This window comes from Papilio polytes, unplaced genomic scaffold, assembly GCF_000836215.1.
Source record: "Papilio polytes unplaced genomic scaffold, Ppol_1.0 DF821733.1, whole genome shotgun sequence".
In the NCBI taxonomy this organism is placed as follows: domain Eukaryota; kingdom Metazoa; phylum Arthropoda; class Insecta; order Lepidoptera; family Papilionidae; genus Papilio; species Papilio polytes.
The window spans coordinates 2,103,786-2,128,102 of record NW_013527471.1 but is presented as its reverse complement, the minus strand read 5'-3'; the positions used below and the strand labels follow the sequence as shown (position 1 = coordinate 2,128,102).

General features: G+C 34.1%; 1 protein-coding gene across 5 annotated transcripts in view; it reads left to right on the top strand.

The window, feature by feature from the left end:
• The window catches only part of LOC106108267 (neurobeachin), a 302,082-nt gene that overhangs the window by 101,844 nt on the left and 175,921 nt on the right, over nt 1-24,317 (top strand). For all 5 annotated transcript variants that reach the window (XM_013289373.1, XM_013289372.1, XM_013289370.1 and 2 more), the window contains exon 2: nt 18,946-19,050. In XM_013289373.1, coding sequence (XP_013144827.1) covers nt 18,946-19,050 — 105 coding nt within the window. The remainder of the gene's footprint in view (nt 1-18,945; nt 19,051-24,317) is intronic.

Here is a 24,317-nt window from a genome sequence, read left to right as displayed (position 1 = left end):
TTTGCCCCCTTTTACTATAAAAAAAAAAAAAAAAAATTCTTTAGTATTTACGTAATGTTTTTGTTTTTAAGAAAATAGACTAATTATTTATTTATTTAATTAATCGAATTATTAATTTTCAATGTGTTCTTTCCGGTAAGTAATTAATTATTATTATTAATTTAGTTAATAGAATAATTAATTGTAAATTCTTTTTCGTAATCCATCTACCAGCATTGCATCGTTAGTAGGATATGAAGATCTTTCAGTATTCTACGCCATTCATCTACTCGTTTAATTGCAATTGGCTGAAAGGGATCTCGTGAACGGAAGACAAAGGTAATTTTAAGTCTGTCATTCACTGAACGGTGAGTTACTGAATCGTTCAGTGAAAAGTCATTCGTAATTTCGTAAATTCGACAATTTTTACTGCACATTAGTTGATGTATTTTGTTCTTGTTGAGAATAATCGAGCAAGGTATTGCTTTTATCGTGAAGGCTTTGTGTTTTCATTCGATCTCCTTGTAAACATATTTTAAATTCAGATACAATGAGAAAACTACGACTATAAATGTGAAATATGTTTTACAATCTTTTGAGTTAATATTTGCTCTAAAAAGTGCTTTTTATTTCGTAAACACAATGTAAATGTTCCCAAGTAGGTCGGCTTCACGAAATTGTTCTTCCTAGACTAATTTACGTAGAAAATATTACAAGAGTTTTCGTCGTTTATAAAAATAAAGCAAATCAAATTGCGAGCCTTTAGTATATTTGGTAAAACGTGTGGGCAGCGAGTACATCTGTAAATCACATATACAGAGCTTTGAACGAGAGTAGCGTAGAAATGGCGCGAAACGCCCGTAAAATGGTAATTTTATTAGACTCTCGCACAACTGAAAATACACGCGAAAAGAATTTTCTCGACGTGCGGATTCGTTTAATTTCACCTTCTAATGCCCAATTTTATCTTGTTAGTAACGTTTTTATTACAACGGTTATAACTTATTCTATGGTTAACTGTGTTGAACTCAGAGTGTATCTTTAACTTTATTACTATTAAGATTGTATCATCTATAATATATTTCATTTCATATATTTACTTATCGTAGTGATATCAATACTAAGGGCCAGTCCCACCACTGGCTAACATAGCTTAAAAATGATGCCAATGGTAGAGCAGAAAAAATCCGATAACTATTTCCATCGCATATTGTACACATTGGATTGATATCAGATTATTTACAATTTGGTGGGACAGGCCCTACGAATGGGCCGGCACGTCCAGTGTAATACCACGACCACACAGAAGACAGGCGTGAAATGGAAACAATTCCGTGTTTCGTCTGATGAGTATGGTGCCGGAGGCCTAATTTAAGTCCCTTTCTCTTTACCATCCTTTTCTTATAAGGAGAGGTTGGGAAGGGGAAGTGGATTTGACGGTGGAGGAGATGCATAGGAAGGGGAATTATTCTCTTTATGTGCGTCTCCACCTCCGTCGTATAAGGGTAGCCAACGCATCTGCAATTGCAGATGTCTATGGGCAGCGGTCGCTTCACCATTTTGGCGGATTCTAGTGTCCGCTTGCTCGTTTGCCACCTGATGTTATATAAAAAAAACCTTTTAAAACATTAAATTCATCCGAATCAATAAATTCCAATCCAATATTCTGCAAATTTTAAGTTCCACAGTTTGGAATGATAGAATGTTTGTGAAAGTTCAAGAAAACTAAAATCTAGACGTCTATTTAGATTTTTAGATGCTAGTTAAATAAACATATGTGTGTGTCAGTTTATGTAAGATGCAGTCGGTCAGTGCTCGCCCGCGGCGGGTCACGGCCTGCCGACGTTTTATCTACTTCAATATTGTTATTTATTTTTTTTTTAGGTACGTACCTTTGGTTAAAAGAAATAAATTATGAAATTGAAATCAGTATGCAAATTAAAAAATTAACTCTGTTATATTAAACCGTATATTCGGACTATCCTATTTTCATCAACATTTGGCAGATGGTTAAGATCTCCTTTTACTTAATACTAGCTGTTCCCGTGCGACTTCATCCGCATAAAATTATGAAAATTTTATTACATTGTTTACATGTGTCAAATTATCAATTGCAAATGTCAAAATACCAATTACTATGGCAATTTAGCTTTCTTGATGTTGGCAGCAACTTACGGTCTCTTTCCCACATTAGGGTTTTTATCCAAAATATTAACTCCTTTTGTTTAATGGCGTGAAAATATATAGCCTAAAGCGTGACGTAAGTATAAGGCTTTTTATTAAAAAGAATTTTGCAAAAGTATGCAGTAATTGCTGACATCTTATGCAACAAAGAAGCTTGCGTTTACGCTTTATTATAATAGTATAGATAAATGCGAAAGTTTAGATAGATGTTTAATACCTCCAAAAGGGCTGTTATTTAGTTATTTTCGCATTAATCTCATATAAAGAAATATATCATTCTACATACTAACGACTTTCCAAGTAAAGATATATAATAACTAACCAAACTTTTTATATCATGTCTAACTTTGGAGCAGAAGTTTGTATGAAACTCGCTAACTGTGAGGAAATAGAGATAATAATGAAAATGATCTTGGCAAAGTTTTTTAATTAGACGTCGAGCGGAGGTCAGGGTAACGCCGCCATTAGGCAAATGACTCGGCGGTTCACCAACTACAGGCCCTTCTAACTTAAGTACGAATATTTTTCTCTTAATGACGCACTACTTTAAACACTTGGAATACTTAAAAACTTAGCTTTTAGTAATTGTAGTGTTTACGAAATTGTCTCATGTAATTTTAGTCAAAAATTGTTCTATACCTTTTCTTGCATGTGATCATTTAAGTCCCGATGTTAACGCAACTTAAAGATCAACTTACTTGTGCTTAACAGAACTAGAAGTGACAGAAAAAAAGTGTTTCATGTTTTTAAATGTTGTACTATCCTTGATTTACTTAAAAATGTCTGATTAAAATTGTATTTTCCGAACCCACTAGTACGTCTGAGTATGAATTGGGTTACTCCTAAATACGTAAATTCTATTTGCGATAGTTTGGACTTAATCTAGGCAATTATTAGTCACCGGACTCCTTACAAACTAGCAACTTCACTTTGCAAAGCATCGGATGAAGCCAATGTAGAATGAGACCTCCTAACTAAATAACTGTGTAGTTTGGAAAGATCAAGTTAGAATGTGCATTCAAAAGCGACTGTTGTATTTTCATTTAGAATCATGGCGTTTATTTAAGTATCTTATATAACAGATGGACTATGTACTAAATATTTTAGTCTTATGTGTATCTTACAATGGTATATAATTTAAGGGCAGTTTAAAATAGAACTTTATGCTCTTCACTTACAGATCTAAATCCAATATTAAGTTATTTAAACTTTCGTGAGACATAACTAATTATTTAACGGGTATTACTCATGTCTATTTTCCCGGTGCCGGCTAGTTTCGGACCCATCATCTTCAGGGCGAGTGTTATTGGGGTTGTTTCGCGATCGCGTCGCGCTTCGTACTCTGGCACTTGACCTGAAGATAGACCCCCGAGGGACCAGAAACAAGTCGGTGCCGCCATCGGAAAAATAGATGTGAGTAATTAGTTATGATATTAAAATGATTCCTATGGTTTGTCTATTTTTTTTAATATTAAAGATTACGGTATATCAAAGAGTTTGAGAATACAATAAACTTCTACAGGCTTCATTTTAGAAATTCAAATTAAATGTTTTACTTATTTAGTTAAGACGCGGTAAAGTAATTATAACTTTATCGAGGAGCAACATAATCTTTAATTACTTAGAAACAGAGCAGAGGATCTAACACGAAACATTTCAGAGAAAGTGTTCGTATCGACAAAGTAGATTTGTTCAGCGCCCCGCGCGTAAAATAACTAAGGAACTTAGCACGAAAGGAAAGAACCGCATGTGACAAAAATTTTTAGTTATATGTGGAAGTACACTGGTAGAGATAGAACTAGAAAGAGATGGATGGATTGAGTGGAAGGTGACATGATAAAGAAGGGATAATTAAGATGGCGGAAGATTAACCTGGAGAACAAAACACTGACGCACTGCCCCTACGAGAATAAGATAAGAACAGAGTAATGACAATATAAACTTGCTAGAAGATACTACAATAATTTAAATGTTATTGAATGAAAACAGTTATTTGAATGATTCCTGTTCCAGTGTTGATAAAAGTTTCGTTTATACATCGTGTCGTATTCCGGGGGTGGGAAGGGGCGGGGAGGTTGGGAAGGAGATCTATTTCACGTGTCGCCGCACGCGATCCGGCTCCGATACTGAATGTGATTACGTGCCGCTGCTGTGAGGAAAGCTCCTTCGGGATGGAAACCTTTTCATTGCGACGCTTTTAAATTTGACTTTAGATAAACGTAGATTTGAAAAAGGTACATTTGTGTTTTTTTGGAACGCTCATTTCATTTGTTTTTTTTTTTAATAGTATAAGGTGGCAAACCAGCAGACGGCTTCTTGAATTAGCTCAAAGAGTGAAGCGACCAATGCTCATAGACGTCCTCATTTGCAGATGCGTTGCCTTTCTTGAACGGTGAATTGCTTCACACCTGTCTTCTGTGTGGTCATGGTATTGCAGGGGGCGAGCCGGCCTATTCGTGTGAATATGTTAAGCGGGTTGTACTACTACTGTCGTTGACTTCTATGTAATCTAAAAATAAAGAACTGTGTTATTTGTACAACAGTTTGGAAACCTCTTAAAGGTATCAACACAATTCAATCAGAGCAACCGACACCTGCAGAAAACAAATTTTGGAAAAATATCTCGCGCTACGCTTTATCGAATTTGTGTCGTGACGTATAAGCGACCTTCTCTCGGGAAAATGTCGGATCCGTCGCACGAGCCGGGAATCGAATTTATGCCCCTTAGCCGCCCAAATTGATTTACGTTACCCTTACGGACCAGGGCCTCATAAATCCAGCCGCGGACCGGATTAATGTAAGACTGCACACGACATAATATTCACGTCGAGAAATATTAGAGTTTTTTTCTCAAAAAACAAAGGATTTTTTCTTTTTTTATAGCGGCTTTTGCAGTTTATTTCTTGCCTATGTTTTCGATAAATTAAAAGTGCTTACTTAAAAGTTAACTTACTTTAAAAAAAACTTAAAAAAATGGTTGTAAACCATATTTGAGTCTATCGACCAAATCCTGAAACGACTTTACACTTCGCAATCTAAAAGACGACATAATTGAAGAAGCTGTTACATGTTTAAGTTTCGTTTCATTATTCTGCTGTATTTCTCTTAAAGTACACTTAAATGTTTTGTAATCGTAAGTTGAAAAAATGTGAAAATCCAGTCACTTTATAAGGAAAATGATAACTTAGCATAACTTTGAATCTAAAAAGCAAAGTCAGCTTTTCACATATCTGATGAATTACGGCAGCAAATTTTCCACGTAATAATTCCTAGAGCCGTGATATTGCCCTCACATGTGAGACCTCGTGATTTTGTCTACGCAGCATTAGACCTCACTGATATCCAAGTTTAACTAATATTGGAAGTTGAAGACAAATAAAATGGGGTTTTAGAAAGGGAGAGTATGTAAGTAATATTGTTTTGTAGGACTTTACTTTCGTAATCTTTTATGTTATGTCCTCATTATTTAGTATTGATAATGAAGTTTGCATCGAATGGAGTAAATACAGAGAGTTTATCTATACCTATACTCTATACTAATATTATAAAGAGGAAAGATTGGTATTTTAGGATTTCTGTATGTATTCGATTCACGTAAAAAGTACTGGGCCGATTTTAAAAATTCTTCCATCATGAAAAAGGTAATTCATCTGTGTTTAACATAGGCTATGTTTTTTATATATTTTTTTTAATTTAAAGCGGTCGTCACAAATATTCGCGAGACCGGTACAACATCACAACCCACCAAGAAATCTCATTTAATTTTTGTCGATGACTATTAAAACTTTCTTGCAACTGTACAAATTTTCGTGATAGACCCTCTGTTTCAACAAAGATATAGCAATACGTGAAACTCTAGTTCGCATCTTCCAATGTCAGATGTTGCTTAGATTGAATATTCGTCTCCTATTTCTGACACATCCTAATACATATTGACATAATATTGACAAGTACATTTCCATCTTCCAAACACAATTTCAATCTTGTCAAGCAATTCACGGTGTTATGTTTATTACGATTTTCTGTCAATCATTTTTTCTTACTTACGTGTCGACAGATTGGATTTTCTCGTTTGAACAAACAAAAACTAGAGATAGAATTCATTCGCGCGCATGTTTGCTTCACTTGTTTTAGTGATACAAGAAGATATGTTATTTCTTCGGCTTAGAACATATAGTAAAGAGCATGTCTAGGGAAAGATATAACTCACTCATGTCTTAGTGTAAAATAACCAAACATTCAACACAACAAAAGTTCATTAATTCATAAGTAAACCTCAAATAATCTATCATTTCCTTAAATATTCATAGTTCATCTTCATACATTTTATAATTAAAAATATACGACTGAAAATACAGTCTTTTCATGCATAAATGCTATAGAATACAACGCAGGTTTCGGACTTTGCAAGTTATTGAAAGTCCCAAACAAATATTGCCCGTACACATGCTGCGGCCTCTGCCTACACTTTATCGAACAAGGATTGGATTAAACGTTCTGTTTACTATTCCATTCAACCTCGCTTATGTTAGTGTTAAAGATCTTAACAGAAGTATCGAGAGGGTGTCGGATAGGAAACAACTTTTACCTTCTTGAAGTTGAGTTTAGTCTTTAGATTTTATTTAGGTAAAACGCAATTTGTGGTAATAAAAAAAAATGCTGTTTCAAAAAGACTGAAAATCCAAGATTAGGATTCAAACCAATATATTGTTATTCGCAATTGTTTTTCTTTGTTCAAATGCATATTATGCAAATAATTGGTAATAGTGGTTAGTTCGAAAAATATTACAATTACCTTGAAAGTAGATTTCTTTTAATTATAATTGTATTTCAAGACTATAGTTTTGGGTCAACAAAATGTCGTGGGTCGATGCGTATTGCATTTTCAGATAACCACGCTACTTACTGGTCAGTTAATATCGGTCAATAGATGGCGCTAATAAAAATTTAATTTAAATACTGTGTAAAAGAATAAATAAAGAAGGTATGAAACACGATCCTTCGTGGTTCTTGGAATCACGATTATGAAAACTTAATTGTTCTATGAGTTGGATAAATGTAAACTAGAATTAGTATCATCTTGTTTCACGACTTATTTATTTATTCTTTTAGACAATTTTTCATTAAAATTTTTATTAGCGCCATCTAGTGACCGATATTGACTAAAAACTTACAGAGATCAATACTTGTGAGATTTCATCCTAACTCTTAAGGAGGCAATTCTCGTCTGTGGAGATAGTCTTTATGAAGGTCTTCCAAGAGACATTTCTCGATTGCGTGATGCCCATAAAACAGCAATTAAAGGCGCGTGTAACTCGTTGTTTCGTTTCAAAATACATGTGGCGCCATCTATGTTTTATGTTGCAGTACTTGTTCTAGAAAAAAAATGTTGATTTTTAATGATTGAGAGTAATAATTACACATTTAAAATCAATACAAAGATTTTCATCTATACGTGAAAAAAACAAGCACGAAAGTAAGTAGCCTATTTCATATTTGATATTTCAGTGAAATCCTTTAAACCGTACTGTAGTAAAATAACATCATCCATACATACGTATGCATAAAAAACATCCTAACAGCCAGTATTGGTTGATTGATAAATTGAACAAAAATGTTCACGTACATTGCAGTACAAGAGCTTTATACGATGGTATTCAGAGTATGCGTACAGTTGCGCACACAAGCGCTTTAGGTATTTCATAACACTGGCTGAAATACCACGCGTTGGCCGTTTTGTGTGGACAGATTGTGTTCATAGTCATGCTTCGGTTTTACCTTCAACAGATATTTTTAAGAACTTATTATAGAGCCATCTATCGGATATAGTTAAAAACAATATTTATTGGAAAAGTAATTGTCTTGTCGTCTAAATCTGTATAATCTTTATTTATACTTCTATACTAATATAATAAAGATATTATTTTTGTTTGTTTGATTGTAATGAATAGGCTCAAAAACTACTGGACCGAATTTCAAAATTCTTTCACCGTTACAAAGATAATTTACATGTGAGCAACATGGGCTATGTTTTTTCATTTCTTTTTTAATTGTTTTTAAATTTCACGCAGACGGATTCGCGGTCAAAATCTAGTATATTATAAAGACAAAAGATTTGTATTTTTGTATGTATTGAAATAGCTCAAAAACTACTGGGCCGATTTTGAAAATTCCTTCACCACTAAAAGTTTCGTTATCAGTAACATGGGCTACATTTTATATTTTTTACGAAGTCGCGAGCACCGGCTAGTATTTGATGTTGTAATGCATTCGTAGTAATGAAGTTGTAAAGTCGCGAAGGAATTAAGGTTTTATTGTGGACGCCGCAGCGCTGGATTGATTACGGTAGCCGTCTTCTGGTCGTATAAACGTTAATAGCACGAAGCTTTATTCTCCACTACAACAAGCCGACAATATTGCTTGCTGTTTGTTTAGATTTATTACAAAAAATGCAATTAAATAAGTAAAAAGTATAACCTAAATGTTATATTTTGTTTGTTCTGTATTAACTTAAACACTTACAAATTGCTTTTTTAAATGCTCTTATTATTCTATTCATTTCGTATAAGATATCTAATTTAACGGACTCCTAATGTAAGTTAACTTCTCTCAGTTCTCAGTGCCTTAGTTAAGTATAAAACTATACAAGATAAATCTACTTTTTGAAAGATATAATCTTTTTATAAGTTCAGGTGTATGTAGAACTAGAAGGCTTTCATCTTGTGGAGGATGTGGTGTATGCTGCCGCCGGAAGTCTTTGTGCGCTCCGGAAGGGGATGTGACTTCACGGCTGCAACCGCCGGACTTCCCCTCGAGCCCCGCATCACTATTTGCTAGGAGTTCCTATGTTTGAATCTGAGAATAGTTCTGTGATTTACATGGTTTTTAATGGTTCTTGTATGTCTTACGGTCTGTTAGGATTCATTCAGATATATTATTACTAAGCAATATGTTATTTAAGCCAAAATGATGACTGCATTCCGCCAGTTCCGAATTTGTAGGTATAGCGAACACAAAGACGATCATTTTCATTATTCTGGAACTATGTTGGCAGTACACCAAGAGCCATTGTTCTGTCGACTTATTTAGCTGCAAGCTTGGCATTTGGCATTTACCCCCTCGTTTATTCTATACACGGGGGGTGTCTGGTGGTGTCGCATAGCTATGCGCTGTTTGTGACGTATGTACCGGAACAGAAAAGCTATGTGGTATCGAATTTAGTTTAATAATAAGTATAGATTTGAATGTTACCATGTCTAATAGATATAGCTTTTATAGAATAATGTTCCGCTCTGATCTGAATCGGTAATCTGTGTTCATGACATGGCACTCAAGATAATTTAATTTGCGGTCGGGAAACGCGGGACAAGGTCATCTCCACAACCGTTTTGGAGTGTAATATTGAAGTGCTGTGGGAATTAGTTATCGCAATAAAGATAGCTGTTGCAAATTATACTTACCCCATTTGGTTTAAACACTTGGGACTTGTTAGCCAATTTGAGGACTGAAGAATTTTATTTCGAAACGTTATACCATTGTCTGTGTACTCCAAACAGTAATTTATAATCTTAAATGATTAATCAAAAAGCAAATAAATCTAAATAAATAAGCTTTTTCGTACAATAAAAAGATGTTTATACAAAACACTCATAAAGAGTCTTAACGTCGTAACAAGATCCTTCGAAGAACTCTTTTGAGTCTCGAAATAATGAAGGCCTGTTTAATTTGGAGACGTTCTGAAACGACATGAAGGAGATTAGCTGTTTTTTTGTATCCGTCTTATGTACGGTACGAGGAATTAATTGAGCGTGGAAATGAAAGATTTATTTTGTCATAAAATAAACTGTTTTGCGCTTGTCGATTGTTTCGCAGCCAATTTAACTGTTTAGTTGCACAAATAAATATCGAGTATTGTGCGGACCTTCATATAAGCTGATAGGAGTTAAAGCGCGACTAAACAGTTGTGCGATAGTTTGGTCAAAGGTGTGCGCGCGCTTAGTTAGTAGACATTTGTAATTTTTACAACACGAAAACTAGAATTTTCGTTACAAATTTGGCTCATTAGTTATTAAGAATCAAGACAAAAATACATGTTTCCTCTTTTTGCACTTGTTGTTCAAATGGTGTAAATAAGTACAAAATTACATTCACAAGATGTAATATTGAATATCAATATATTACGGAAGCGATTTGTGACTAAGGGATCCCCAATTAGCGCTAAAGCGGTCTGATAAAGGGAAATTTCCCTTTATGACTTTTAGGAGCGATCCCTTACATAAACGTTTTATGAAATTTACGCCAAGGGTTACTGGTTTTCAAGCCGGAAATGTATTATAGATTTTCTCTATATTTTAAGGAAGTATTAAAACTTTATTGATAGAAATTGTTCAATAAATACCTTGTCATATAAAGGATGCTTACACACAAAGAAATTAAACTATCTGGTATCTATCTGGTAACTATCTGGTAACCTTAATATCGTTATTGAAGTAATTTATTATGAGAAATTTAAGACATAAAGTTATAATGAGGATTCGTTGTTTTCATTTGAAATCTTTTCATAGTTTGTTTCGAGCATAGCTTTAGAAAAAGTACACGTTTATTAAGAAACCAAAAAGTATAGTAGCTAAGTAAGTATGGGTATACCTGAAGGGCTTGTTAATTAAACTTGTTGTTAAATGAAGGATATCGTATACAACAGGCCTCGGGCGCTAACAATTAACTGTTACGATTTTCATTAAGGAACTTAAAACCAATTAGCAAATTAAATGGAATCCGCCAAAGATCAATTGACTTTTGAGTATTTTTACTTAATTTTACTGTGCGAAAACCGGTTTTTAACTGTTAATTAACGAAACTAATCAAGCGAGAAAAATCTTTATACAAATAACTAGGGTAAATTTATCCGGAGTACCAGGGGCGCAGTAATGAGTGGTATCGCGGTCTGCGGACGGCGCTGCAATATTGATGCAGCGGAGACACGCCGCACGCCGCAGGGGCGGGATTGCGGTCGGAGGCCGACCCGGACATCGTAATGCCAGGTTGAAAAATTACCTAGTACGTTGCTTAATTAAATTGTTTATTTAACTGATTATTGATATATTTAGAATAAGGATTCTTATGAATTACTAATAATTGAAAACCAAATCCTAGTAACAGACCACACAAAATATTTTAAAAATTGCAAATCTTATTTTATGTTTTCGTTTGTTATTGAAAATAAATCAAAGTATAGGAACGGTAACAAGCAATTCTATTGTATGAAATCGATTTAGTATTGTTACGTGTGAGGCGCATTGTGTACGATGTTTTGTGCTCGTCCATTCGAGATGCAGCCAATGCGATTCCATATCGATACAATGCGCTATTCGAATACAAATATAATCGATTTCATAATACAAGCATTGGGGTATTGCGAACACGAAATATAAAACATTCTTTGTATCTAGGACAATAAACTTGCATTATTTACAGAAAGCTATTTAGAATTTAGAACATAACTTTAAAAATCATTTTAAAATAATTGTTTATTTATTGTTTATTAATTGTTTCTTTATATACCTAAATAGTTAGTTTAATTACCAGGATAGCAGAAATAAAAAAGGGTCAATCAGGTCTTGGTAATTACGCGAAACGACATTCGACCACATTAACCATTATGCACTGTTTCTTTTTATTCCTAAGGCAATTTACTTTTTCTCTTTACCACACAATTGCTGTCCCACCAAATGGTTGTTTGTTCCTTTATTTCTGTAGAAGTTTTAATTGCGTGTCTTTGTTCAACGTTTGTGCAATATTTCAGAATTTAATTATACTAGGAAAAAATAAATTAAATGAACGAACGCAGTTTTAACGAGGAACAAGTAATAAACATTTTCATTTAAAAACAAAGCAAACGTTATATTTTAAAATTATATTTGCTTTATTAAAAATTTTCTTCTTAATTTAAATTATTCGCAATAAAATTTCTTTGAAATCATTCACGTTTCCGATTTCTTAACCCCATTATTCTTTACGCCAGGAAGTTTGAACAAGTAATGACTTTCTCATATCCTCGCTTCGCTGTCACCCTGGTAGTTGTGAGAAACTTTTAACCCTTTCGGTGTGGTTCGTTTTTTGTCCGTCATCAATAAAAAAAGTTTGTGATGAAAAAAGTTATTTAGGTTATTAACCCGAAGAACTAACGAAGGTCAAAAGTCTAGACATCAGACCTTTCTTTGACATAAATATTATACTTCAAAATATTTTTGGTTTCGTTATTGGATCGTTCTCAAGAATAGTTCGCGTAATTTGTAGAGCAAACTTAATACGAAAAATAATCATAATTACCACAAGATGGCAGCACAAGGACACCTGGCTAAATGTATGTACAGGATGATAAAATAATACATTTAAAACTATTGAGTTTTATAATAGTAAAATTTTGCACTTATGTTCCTGTTTTATTAGTACTTTGTAATAAACTTTTATGCCCTGTATAGTTGTCGTCACAAATCTTTATTGCTTTTATACATTGCTGATGAATATTACATGAATGGAACAAATAAAATCTATCCATTAGGTTCTACAACTATAAAAAAATAGAATATAAAGATTTTTGTTATTATAAAAAGTGATAAATTATGAGCTAAGTAAAAAAAACTAAATCGACAACAATGGGCTGCAGGCTCAGCATGGATCGCGTGACCTAAGCCATGCCCAGCTATTTTTCAGCCTCCTTACTAAAGATAAAATTGAAGTTCACTGTTGAAGTAAATAATTATCTCTATGTGGCAGGAATATAAAAATTATGAGTGCAGTCGCGTACCCACGTTGCTCTTAAGTAGGAAAGTAACGTATAGTGCGTTCGTCTACGCACTACACTTCACTCAAGTGCTAGTCTCAAAGCACGCACGACGTGCAATTATTTTTTCAATTTCTCAGGATTTTTCTTTATGTTTTTAAATTAATTAACCATTTTTAATATCTTGCAGTAACACATATTAAATTACATTGTCTGTTAAAATATTTATCTGACTTTTGCAGAAGGTATTTTTCAAAATTACTTTCATGATTAAACTGTTTTTATGAGTCGTAGTTTATTCAATTTTAGTTGACGATTTTCTTTTTATTGTATTCAATATTTCGAAAAACATACAAAGAAATTAATTAAAATATTTCAAATTAAACATAATAGGTTTGCAAAACTTTCAAATAATAGGACCGTCTTTAGGTTATATTCCGTTTATTAACAAAGAGCTTTTAAATGGCCGAAAGCGCCACCTATTCTATGTTCAGAAAATCACCGAGCGACTTCTGTCTGCTTGATAAAGGGGTTTATGGGTTCCACATGATTTATTATCTAATAATTTAATAATACAAAGGATTAATAACGATGCCCTTATTCAAACAGTTGGTTCACTATTACGTTATTTAAACTACTGCAATATTTTCCTTATTTTTCTTAAAATGCATTCATTCGGAATACATTTGCAAATAAAAACTATTTGAATACAAGCCGTATTTTTTGTATTCGTATTTCTATAAACTAGAACACCCTGTATACGTGTAGCTGGTAACTCCGTCTTTAGAAATGAAATTCTTTTCAATGCGAATACGCAAATAATTAACTATTATAAAAGGACCATACGAGGAATATTAATTCCAACAGTAAAGGAATTATCCAACCCTTTTTTATCTTTGGATGTATGGATTTTTAACAGTAGCTACTAATAGCTTCTTTAATTGCCACACTCATAGTAGTTAACTGATCCCTAAGGGAACATACAAACTCTAAAGTAAAACAATAAAATGTGGTCATTTGAATTCAATTACCAGGCAAACAGGAATAGTAAGAAGTCTCCGGTTGCTCGGAATTACATTGCAGGAAGGTTTTATGCAGTTTTCTTATTTGCACGGCTGGTTTAGTTCCACCGCACAATTGCTTTAAAGGCTTCAAGCATCGACTTACATAGCATCTTTAGAACATTTCTATCATTATTTTTAAATAATAAAGTTTAAGCAAATAAATTCTACTATCGAAATATACTCTTGTATCTGTTAGAGCTTGTCTTTGGTTTTTACCGATTTGTCTACTTTTTCTTTAGGTGACAGACTTTTTTTTTGTCGAGATAAATTATTTTCACCAATACTTTATCATAAGGCATTAGATAAATAAGCGTTAGCTGCTTTTATGCTGGTGCTGTTACACAAGTTGCCTTCACAGAGTCAATGAATAGAGGCGACATCTGCTGCTAAAAGCAACCGCCATTTGCTGTATTGGTTTTATAGCCCTTTTTAATAATACCGATAACGGTGTAGTTCTAAACTAGTTTAGTTTTAAATTATACCTTTTTTTTTAAATAAGATTCATGAATGGATACATGTAATAAAATTGGAGTGTCTGTTTGAAATATCAAAGGAAAAAAATCCAGATTTCGGTAAGATGATGTATTTGCTTTGCTGATAACGAAAATCGCATTGAAAATTTTTTGTCTGTCTGTCCGCAAACCGCGTTTGTTCCGGACTTACACTGGAAGGTAGTAGACATAGACGGGCATATTATAGGCTACTTTTTTAATTACGCGTTGACAAAATGGCTTAACGGGTGGTCCAAAGCGCTAACAAAGTTTGCGGGCGACAGCTCGTTTAAAATAAGAATCATAAATCGAAAATACAATTTTAAAATTGCAACAAATCTTTTTTCTCATATATTTTTTTACCAGAGCCGCAGAAAATGTTCCGTTCCCTTTACAGTGCGCCAGGAATACGTAATGCAATATTGGTATTCATGAGATAGTTACCAGGACAGCAGAGCAGGCGCAGCGCCCAGATAACGTTTTCAAATCTGCCACGTTTTATATTTGCGCACCCGAAATAAAATATCTCCACTAACGGATTTAAAATATCGCAATGCACACTTATAGAAATTCAATTTAAGTTGAAATGTATTTGTTTTTATGTAAGACGAGCTTTCGCCCGCGACTCCGTTCGCGTGGAATTAAAAAAAACAAAAGTGAGTAATCTATGTGTTCATCCAGACTATTCTTTACATCTATGCCAAATTTCATCGAGATCCGTTCAGCCGTTTGGGCTGCAAACGTCCATCTATCCATACTCGTACATCCATCCATCCATTCATATAAACTTTCGCATTTATAATATTAGTAAGAAGTAAGATTGTTAACAAATCACTATAGTAATAAAAAATTTAACGATAAATGCAATTTATAACGAAATTACAAAATTGTCTATATATGAAAACTTTTCAGAAAGCCCTATGGAATTTCGATATAGCAAATTCAACGCAAAACTAGAATCTTTATCCAGCGCTCACGTTTCTAAATACGATTTGCTTTCGGTCAAACCGATATTTTCAAGACATGTTACAAAATAATTTAATTCATACTTGCTAAAGATGTTTATCTAAGAAATATTTTGCCGTTCTGAAAACTGATGAAAATATTTGCTAATTTATAAGCTGCGAGGTCGAGCATTGACCGAGTGTGACACTTTAACCGGACAAAAGGTCACCCGTAGCGAAACTTAAATGCTACTTAATAATTCCCTTAATTAATTTGTCAAAGACAAAAACAAATGATTGTTGTCTTCACTTTTAGTACTAAAGATATAAACATTTAAATATTGTATTTTTTTTATTGTCTTTTATTAAATACGTTTAAGAGATTTCACGGTTTTGATTTTATTAGTATTTTGACAGTTATTTTAAAGACGAACGTAATTTAATATTAATTCTTATGAAGAGTTTTTGAAAACTTGTAAAATATACATTTTCTAATGTTTTAACAAATGTATTTAGTTTCCTAAGCTTGTAGTTTTTGTACCTGGGGGCTGACGTTGATGGGCTATGTACAATACTTTACAGCTTATTTGTTCGTGCGCCCCTAACTATAGGGGCTCCCAGCATCCCTTGCAAAAAGTCTCTCAGTCTATTATGGATTCCTGGTACTTTTATTGCATAATTTGGACTGATCCCCACATCATCGGTTTTTATTGGTAAGGCCCATATAAAAAAAAATCCACATTGAACTAATATAAAAAAAAAAAAATTAGAAAAAAAATTAATACTTTCACACAGTAAAATATTGGATATTTACCTTGTGTTCTATTTTTTAATAAACGCCCCGATAAGCAAAGGCTTATAATATTAAATTCCGCTTTTCTCTGTAGTCTATCGACAGACTTTGTGCTGGCAACGATTATTAAAAGTTGAAAATAACTTAAACATTCCCTATTGCTCTAGGTACAGGATGTTCTAGTTCCTGTTGCAGAAAAGAAGTCGAAATTCTCTTATATTTTGTGTTATTTTTTACATGTTCTAAAAATATTCTTTTACAACGTAACCATTTGTATTACAACCATTTGAAACAAGCAGTTCCTTTCACAGTACTGACAGTTGCCATTTATCGAACACGTCAAATATTTAGCAACCCCTTTTCAGTTCGCACAAGACGGGCTGCCTGCCCTTTCATCACGGCCCATTCACTCCGCCCCTAACCGCAGGAGAGCCCCAGCTTCCCTTATTGCAAATTTACACCATGAGCCTATGCGGCCCTGGTACTATTATTGCAAATTCATAGATGCTTAGATATTTGCAATCTTTTTTTAAAAACAAAAAATGGTTTTGCAATCTTTTAACACCCTTCCTTCGATTCTTAATGTAATTTTGTTTTGGTATTTTTATCATATTGAAATTTTTTCCACGGTTTATCTTTCTAATAAACGTGATGTATCAATCTAATCCTGATACTAGGATAGCATAAGTTTATAGGGAGTAGATTTAGTGATCATGGCTATCGACCCCTCTTGGATGTTAAAAAGGGTCGGTGACAAGTGTTACAACAGGGTTGATTCTTTTGTGGCAAGTCAAATTCTATTACACGATAGTCAAAGAGAATATTTACTGTTTTGATTTAAGGGCCAATTGCACAACGAACAATAATTTTTGAAAACTGTAATAAATCAGCTAAAGAGATATTTATTCAATCCAGTTGAGACAAACAATACATGTCAATACACTCATGACGGTGGAATTTCAGTTTATTAATTGGTTATTGTTTTACAATGTAGACTCAAAGAGCAAATGTTAGGTGTACACCACGCGATCACAGAGGCACGTGTCTGCTCGCGATTTTACGGCCGCTTTGTGTCGACGCGCGTAACTAATGTGCGTGTGAACACGCCTCATCGCACTCCCACCGAATACCACTATGTCTCTATGTTTTATTTCGGTTAAATGTATTTTATTTGGTTACGGCGCATTTACATACTTTCTATGTGACTTACAAATTACAAATTGCTTTTTTTTACTATTTCTGCAACATTGTTATATAGTCTATTGTTGTCTAGTGGTAACAAGACTTCTCTTCGCATTCCTGCGAGCCTAGTACATCGCGACTCTACAAAATGGCGCGCATTCTCCTGGTAATGCCCATTTTCCATCGCCCGCGCCCACTCGGGTTAACCGTGTAATTTGTCGCATTTTATATAAGAGTCTTCTCAACGAACCATCTCATTTCAAGTTAATAAAAAGGCAAGAGAGTATTTTAATTTAAAACATTTTGTTGACACGGACGCAATTCAATTTGTGGAAGTTAAGTGGTAGACAAATTTCATTTTCTTTATATTTCGATGTTTGAGTTTTAAAAATGTAAAGTTTCATTCACTGATCAAATTGGATTTTTAACGACGCAATTTATGAATGTTAAATTTTCGCTTTTGTTTGTTGCCTAAGAACAAGCGTAACGAAGTACTAGGCGTCCATAAACTGTTAAAGGCTCACCGATACGCCTATTAAATGCCATTAATCAGGCAATCTAATAAACCTGGCGCGACTGCCCCACAGTCCGGGTATAATCGCATTTACAAGTGCCGACGTTCGGCGCATGGGGATATAAACTATATATCTTCGTTTAAAATCTTTATTTTGCTCTAACAGTACTCATTAATTTAACCGTTCTTTCCACTATCACAAAAAGGACAAGTCTAAATGCTCGCATTGCTTATTTTTCAACCCCTGTTTCGTCTACCACCTTCCAGTTTCTAATTTCCTAGTACACTTATACCATAGGGGTGTAAAAGCTTATTGTACTCATAGAAAATAACAAGGGGTTCGCAGTAACCCATGGTGAACGTTGCATTGACGAAAGAGATAGCAGCTCTTGCCCTTTCTGTCTTATCGAACGGCTTCGACTTTCAGAGTTGGTTTTGTTTATTATACCGATATGTGTATGAAGAAATAATAATTATTTCTTAACTCTGTTAGCCGATCTGTTAAAAGTTCAATTGGTCAATTTTAATTGAATATGCGTCAAAACAAAAGAAAAAAATCTTAAATTATTTTATTTTTGTTTGTTGTTTTCTCAATCGAGAAAAATCGTTCCAATATTTGGTTTTGTCGCCGCACTGTATCAATTTGATTGGAATAATAAAGAAAAAAGAAATAATCAAGGCTATTGTATTGCAGTACAATAGGCTCGAGTACCAGGGGCGCAGGAGCCACAGAGAGATTGACCGATCGGGCAAATTGAATGTCCGTCGAACACGACGTCTACAGGGATAGCCTGCTATTGTGTAGACGCCTATTCAAGACACTGGCAATATTTCACTTTGTAAAAGGTTCTTTTTAGAATAAAGAAATATCGTCTTGTGGTAATTTGAAGTTTAAGAAAACTGTTAATTAACGTTTTTTGTAAAGACTAAAGTTTTTATCATTTCGTGAATTACCCGATTCATACTATCTCTAAGTAGATATATAAAATTTTATTGCATGTTTTGTTGCAGCTGGTTGGTGGAGAGTTCGACATGGAGCTGAACTTCGTGATCCAGGATGCGCAGAACATCCAGCACATGCTAGAACTTCTGGACCACTGCCCGCCCAGCTTGCAGGTCAGTCACCACTCTCTTTAGTGTTTACTTAGTATTCCTGTAGGTTTCCAACTTGGGGTTAACAAACAAAAGACGATTTTAGCACTTGTACTGCTTTTTATTTAATGTTTTAGCAAAATAGGACTGCAACTAAAATCGTGTGACGAAATTATTGCGCGATTTAACTGTACATCGAGTAACAACACATAGACGTATTTACTTGTGTTGTCTTTGTTTAAATTTATGTATTAATCAAATCTCTTATAGTCGTATTTCACATACGGATTGCAAATTAATTAATCATTGCTACGTACAGAGCACAAAAAGGGGTAAAGCGGAGATAATCCGCGCTCCTAAGCGGCCCGCCTTTGTGAACATTCATTAAATTTTTTACAATTTTATGCCCTCCCTCTGTATATGTGCTATTTTATTTAACAACGTTAGCTAGCTTTTATTTTTTTAATGAAATTAAAGTTTTCGGTGTGGTAATGGCCTTTTAAATTATTAACAACTAGCTGTTGCCCACGACTTCGTCCGCGTGGTATTAGAAAACAGACGAACTATGTAAATAACGTCACCCTCGGGAACTGGACGTTTTTCGGAGATGAACCTTATCCCTTGTGTACTCCAGACTTTGTTTTATATCTGGACCAAATTTCAATAAGATATGTTGAACCGTTGCAGAATTATCGAGTAAACATCAAAATACGAAATTAATGCATCCCACGGGAACCGTAACTATTTCCGGGATAAAAAGTAACCTATGTGTTCTTCCAGACTATCCTCTACATCTGTACCAAATTCCATCAAAATCTGTTCAGCCGTTTAGGCTACAAACTCTAACAAACATCCATCTAAACTTTCGCATTTATAATATTAGTAAGATTAGTAAGAAGTAAGATTTTTTTACACAACTGTAATTGGTTACCAAAAACAATTTAAGTAAATGTTCGATCTTGAATGCGGGCCAACAAAGCTATCCTGTACAAACAATAGTAACTTTACCGCCCATAAACTGTGGCTTCATCAAAACTTTACACATAAACCGGCCCCCACAAATACTCGAACGGCCATGATTTATGCCCTTCATTTTGCTTTTTTACCTTTTACGCCACCAATGGCTGTCTCCCACGTCGTTCGTCTCTTTCTATTTTAGTTTTCTTTAGTCATATCGGTATGTCAAAAAGGGATAGTGGTATATCCTTAGGATGGGGCTTTTTTGTTGTTAATAAATGCTCTCCTATAGTGGTATGTTATCCTGGTACCAAAGTAGAACAAATTAACCCCTTTAACTAAACGAAACTTAATTTTGCATTTAAATATTGCAATTTCATATACATTGTGTTAAAATTTAATACATTTTCAAACGGAATTTTATAAAGTCTATTTAAAAACGTTGACAACCAACAAGCAAAAAGGTCTTTCGAAGTTTAAATTTATGGCTTGGTAAGGTGCACCTTCTTGCACTTATGCTACCCTAGTAATCTTGATATTTAAATAAAGGGTTAGAGTTCTTAACCATGAAAATAAGTTGCGAAGTTAATTGTGGGTTTCCATTGTCGAAATACTTGTTAAAAACATGTTTCCTTCTCTACAATTTCTCATATAAAAGACAGAGATAAATATATACTAATGAAAGTTTTCAGTACAAAAGTTATGTTACTAATATGAAATGAAGAGAATATTAAAATACCAAATCCAGTAGCTGACTGTATTAATTTTGCAATACAGTTCCGACACGTATTATTGTAAAGGAATTTCGGAAGCGCTTTAACTTGAAATTGGTTAGAAGTGACGTCAGCCACGTTCTGCAAACTGCTGCGACGTGATTCTCTCACACGCTGCAATTTGCTGCACGCTGTATTAAATCCTACGTAACAATGAATGTGGTTACTAAAGAGATTTTATAAGCAAATCGCTATGAAATAAAGGCTTTAGTTACATTGTAATTGTATTGTATACTAGCTGTCGAACGCGATTCCGTCGGCGCGTATTTAAACAAAAAAAAACTTATTTAGTAGCTTACGTGCTCTTTCAGACTATGTTCTACATGAATAAGATCCGTTTAGTCGTTCTAGAATTACGTAAAAACAAACATACATACATCTAAACTTATATTTGTATTACTAAGATTACTCTGTCCTTAATTCAGTTTAAGTCTAGTATATTCATAAAGATCCCTAAATAAGACGGCTTTAATATTTAATATTAAAATTATTTGTGTCTAAAGATTAATTTATTCCCTGTCTTAAAGCTAAGAGTATTTCAATTCTCTTTAGTAGCGACAGAATTCTACATTTATTAATGCAAAGTATTGTAAAGCTTGAAATACAAAGTTTGTATAGAAAACTTTGGATTGTAATTTATATTGACGCTTAATTTCTTTTACTTGGTCAATTGTATTAAGGTGACAAACGAGAAAGCAGACACCTGTATTTGCCCCATAGCGAAAATACCACTACCTACCTCTATGGACGGAGGATGTAGACCTCAGTCTAATTCACTTCCCTTCCGAGAATAAGGTGGGAAGAGAAAGAGACTAAAGGCGTAGCACGCCCACTCATCATACGAAACGAAGAATTGCTTTCACTTTACGTCTATCTTCTGTGTGGTCATTCAAACTAGATATTGTTTTTACTAACGTCAGCAAGTAGTTAAATTTCAGTTCAAACAGAATCATTATTTTATTCGTCTAAAACTTTGTAAATGTTTCCCTTCTCCAACTCGAACATTCTTCAGTACTTTAGTAAATAATTTAAAACAAAGCACCCTGCCTTAAAATACAATTTTCCTGAACACTTTGTTATAGCGGCGCCCTCTGTGCTTTACTTAGCATTTGTCGAGTGAAATGTACACCTGCTACAATTTACCTGTAAGTTTAACATCAGCGCGTAAGTTATATACTTTAATATGTAAGAAAGTCAAGGGTGCTAAGGGAAGTATATTAAAAATGAAATACGATTCGTGACAGAGTCAAAAAAACAGCATAGAGTTTGAAAGAGAAAGTAGAAGAAGAAATTCGAGTTTACTTGAAACGGAAAACGGCAAATTATTTCTCCTTACAATATCATTTAGAATTTTATATAAGAGTTGTAAGACAATGGTTTCTAAGTAATGTAGTGCTTTATTAAAGTTAAGACTTAAGTTCTTAAGTTTGCGAAGCATTTCTTTATATAATATAAGGTGGCAAACGAGCAACTGGCCTGAATCTGAAATGGAAAGCGACCGCTGCCCATCAACATTAGCAATTGCAGATGCATTGCCTACCCTTAATTGACGGAGGAGGAAACGCGTAATGTATAATAAACATAAAAAATCCGATTCATAAAATAAGTAATCAACGATCAAAACGTTAGATAAACACGGCAGATTCTGTCACGCCGCGCAACGTGTTAAACTCCCGCGTGACAGCGTGACAGACGTGCTGCATCACACCGCGCGACGTGTTAATCGCCGGCGTGATAGCGTGACAGACGAGATGCGAAGTGCTGCGTCACTCGTGTTAGCACTCGATGGATCTGTTAGGATCGGCTTTTGCTACGCCATTAGGGAAATTGGAATTTTGCATAGCAATCCTTTTCGATTTCTCGTAAAAAAAAATTTGCTAATTGTTTTTTGCAGTGATCAAAATGATTTTAGTTTTCTAATCGTAATTCTCTTTTTGGGCACATTCTGTAGCTTGCTACTTTACTCTATTTTATAGATTAAAATATTTAAGAAAAATAGAGTAAAACTAGCAAGGTTCTCCTAAAAATAAGCCAAACAAATTCTGCAAAACTGACTTAAGAACAACTTTGCCGTGATGTTGGAATAAATACGAAAGTAAGTTTATATCCTTGCAGAAACTTTTCATGTTTTATGTATATTTAAGAACTTGGTTCTTCAAGCGTGATCTCGAGTTTTTCTTACTTTTACTCGAAATTTATTATTTCACTTTTCTTGATTTTCACTCGTATACTAAAAGTTTGTTTTAAGAAAAATCCAATGGTAAAGAAAATCTCGCAATCACATTGCAGTAACAGCGCTGCGAAATAAAAGATTTCATCTGACATTCCCTCGGAGCCCACCGCGTAGATTGTCTTGAATTCTGACCCCGCGGCAATTTCGCCGAGATTGTTCCGCTAACAACAACAATGTAATTGCACTCTTTCTTGTTAGCTTACAGAAATGTTACAGCAAAGCTTATGTGATCCTGGTATTTCTTGATTAGAACCTCGCTGTTATCCTGGTAATACTCTCATTAATATGTAATTTATTTTAATGCACTAATTAAGTAAAATTATGTAATTACTATAGGCACATATTAAAATGATAATTTTAGTAAATGTAGTTAGTTACGCAGTGATGCGTTAAATTAACTCAAACGAGTAGTGTAATTAGCACTTCTGCCTGTCCATACACGCTTCAATTATTACTCCATTTATGTATGTATGTTAAAATGAATCGTATGTAAATGTTGAATTTAAAATACAAATGAATTAATTAAATAATTTGAAGTAAAAAAATGATGACATTTTCGATGAGAATTCTATTCAAAAGTATTCGATCTTTTTGACATTTTATTCAAGTATACTAATTAAAATTTTCTGTAAGAAACTGCTTGTTTTGTGTAGAATTGTATGCGATAAAAGATGTCTTCATTAAGCCTATCTGAGAGAACGCAACTTGTATGTCGCACTAACCCGGCTTATGTTGAAGTGGCACTACTTTACGGTAACATAAGTTCTTACATATGACTCTTTTATGAAGTACTATGTTGCATACTGATTTAATTAGGTACACAGAAATACACTATGTACATCATTTTCAACCTGCACTCGGATTATTCCCAACCGTCACCCCGCTCTGTCCCCACGTGGGAACAGGTGAGAATGAAAAGTTTCATACGTCCCACCTTTTGCACGAGGGGACGGTTGGAACTAGTTTTATTGCATAACGGTTCAATCTGTTACCTTATTGGTGATAGTGGGACTAAAAGGTGGGACGGATGAAACTTTTTATTCTCACGTATAAACGATTAACGTAATATATACGACATTGAAGTGATCTTGTACTGTAACAAAATTGATGTGTCACGTTGTCCGTGAACCCGTGATGGACGACTGCCGACGTGACACAGTATCCCGCGGGACGTGATTAGTGTCACCCCGACATTTCGTAGATAGGAATGGCTTATAAGTGTCAACTATTATTACTTAAGTAATGGAATTATAATACTTTACTTTGTAAAGCACGCCACACACGTTCAGTTAGAACTGTGCAGTTTAACTGACAGTAAAATTTTTGCT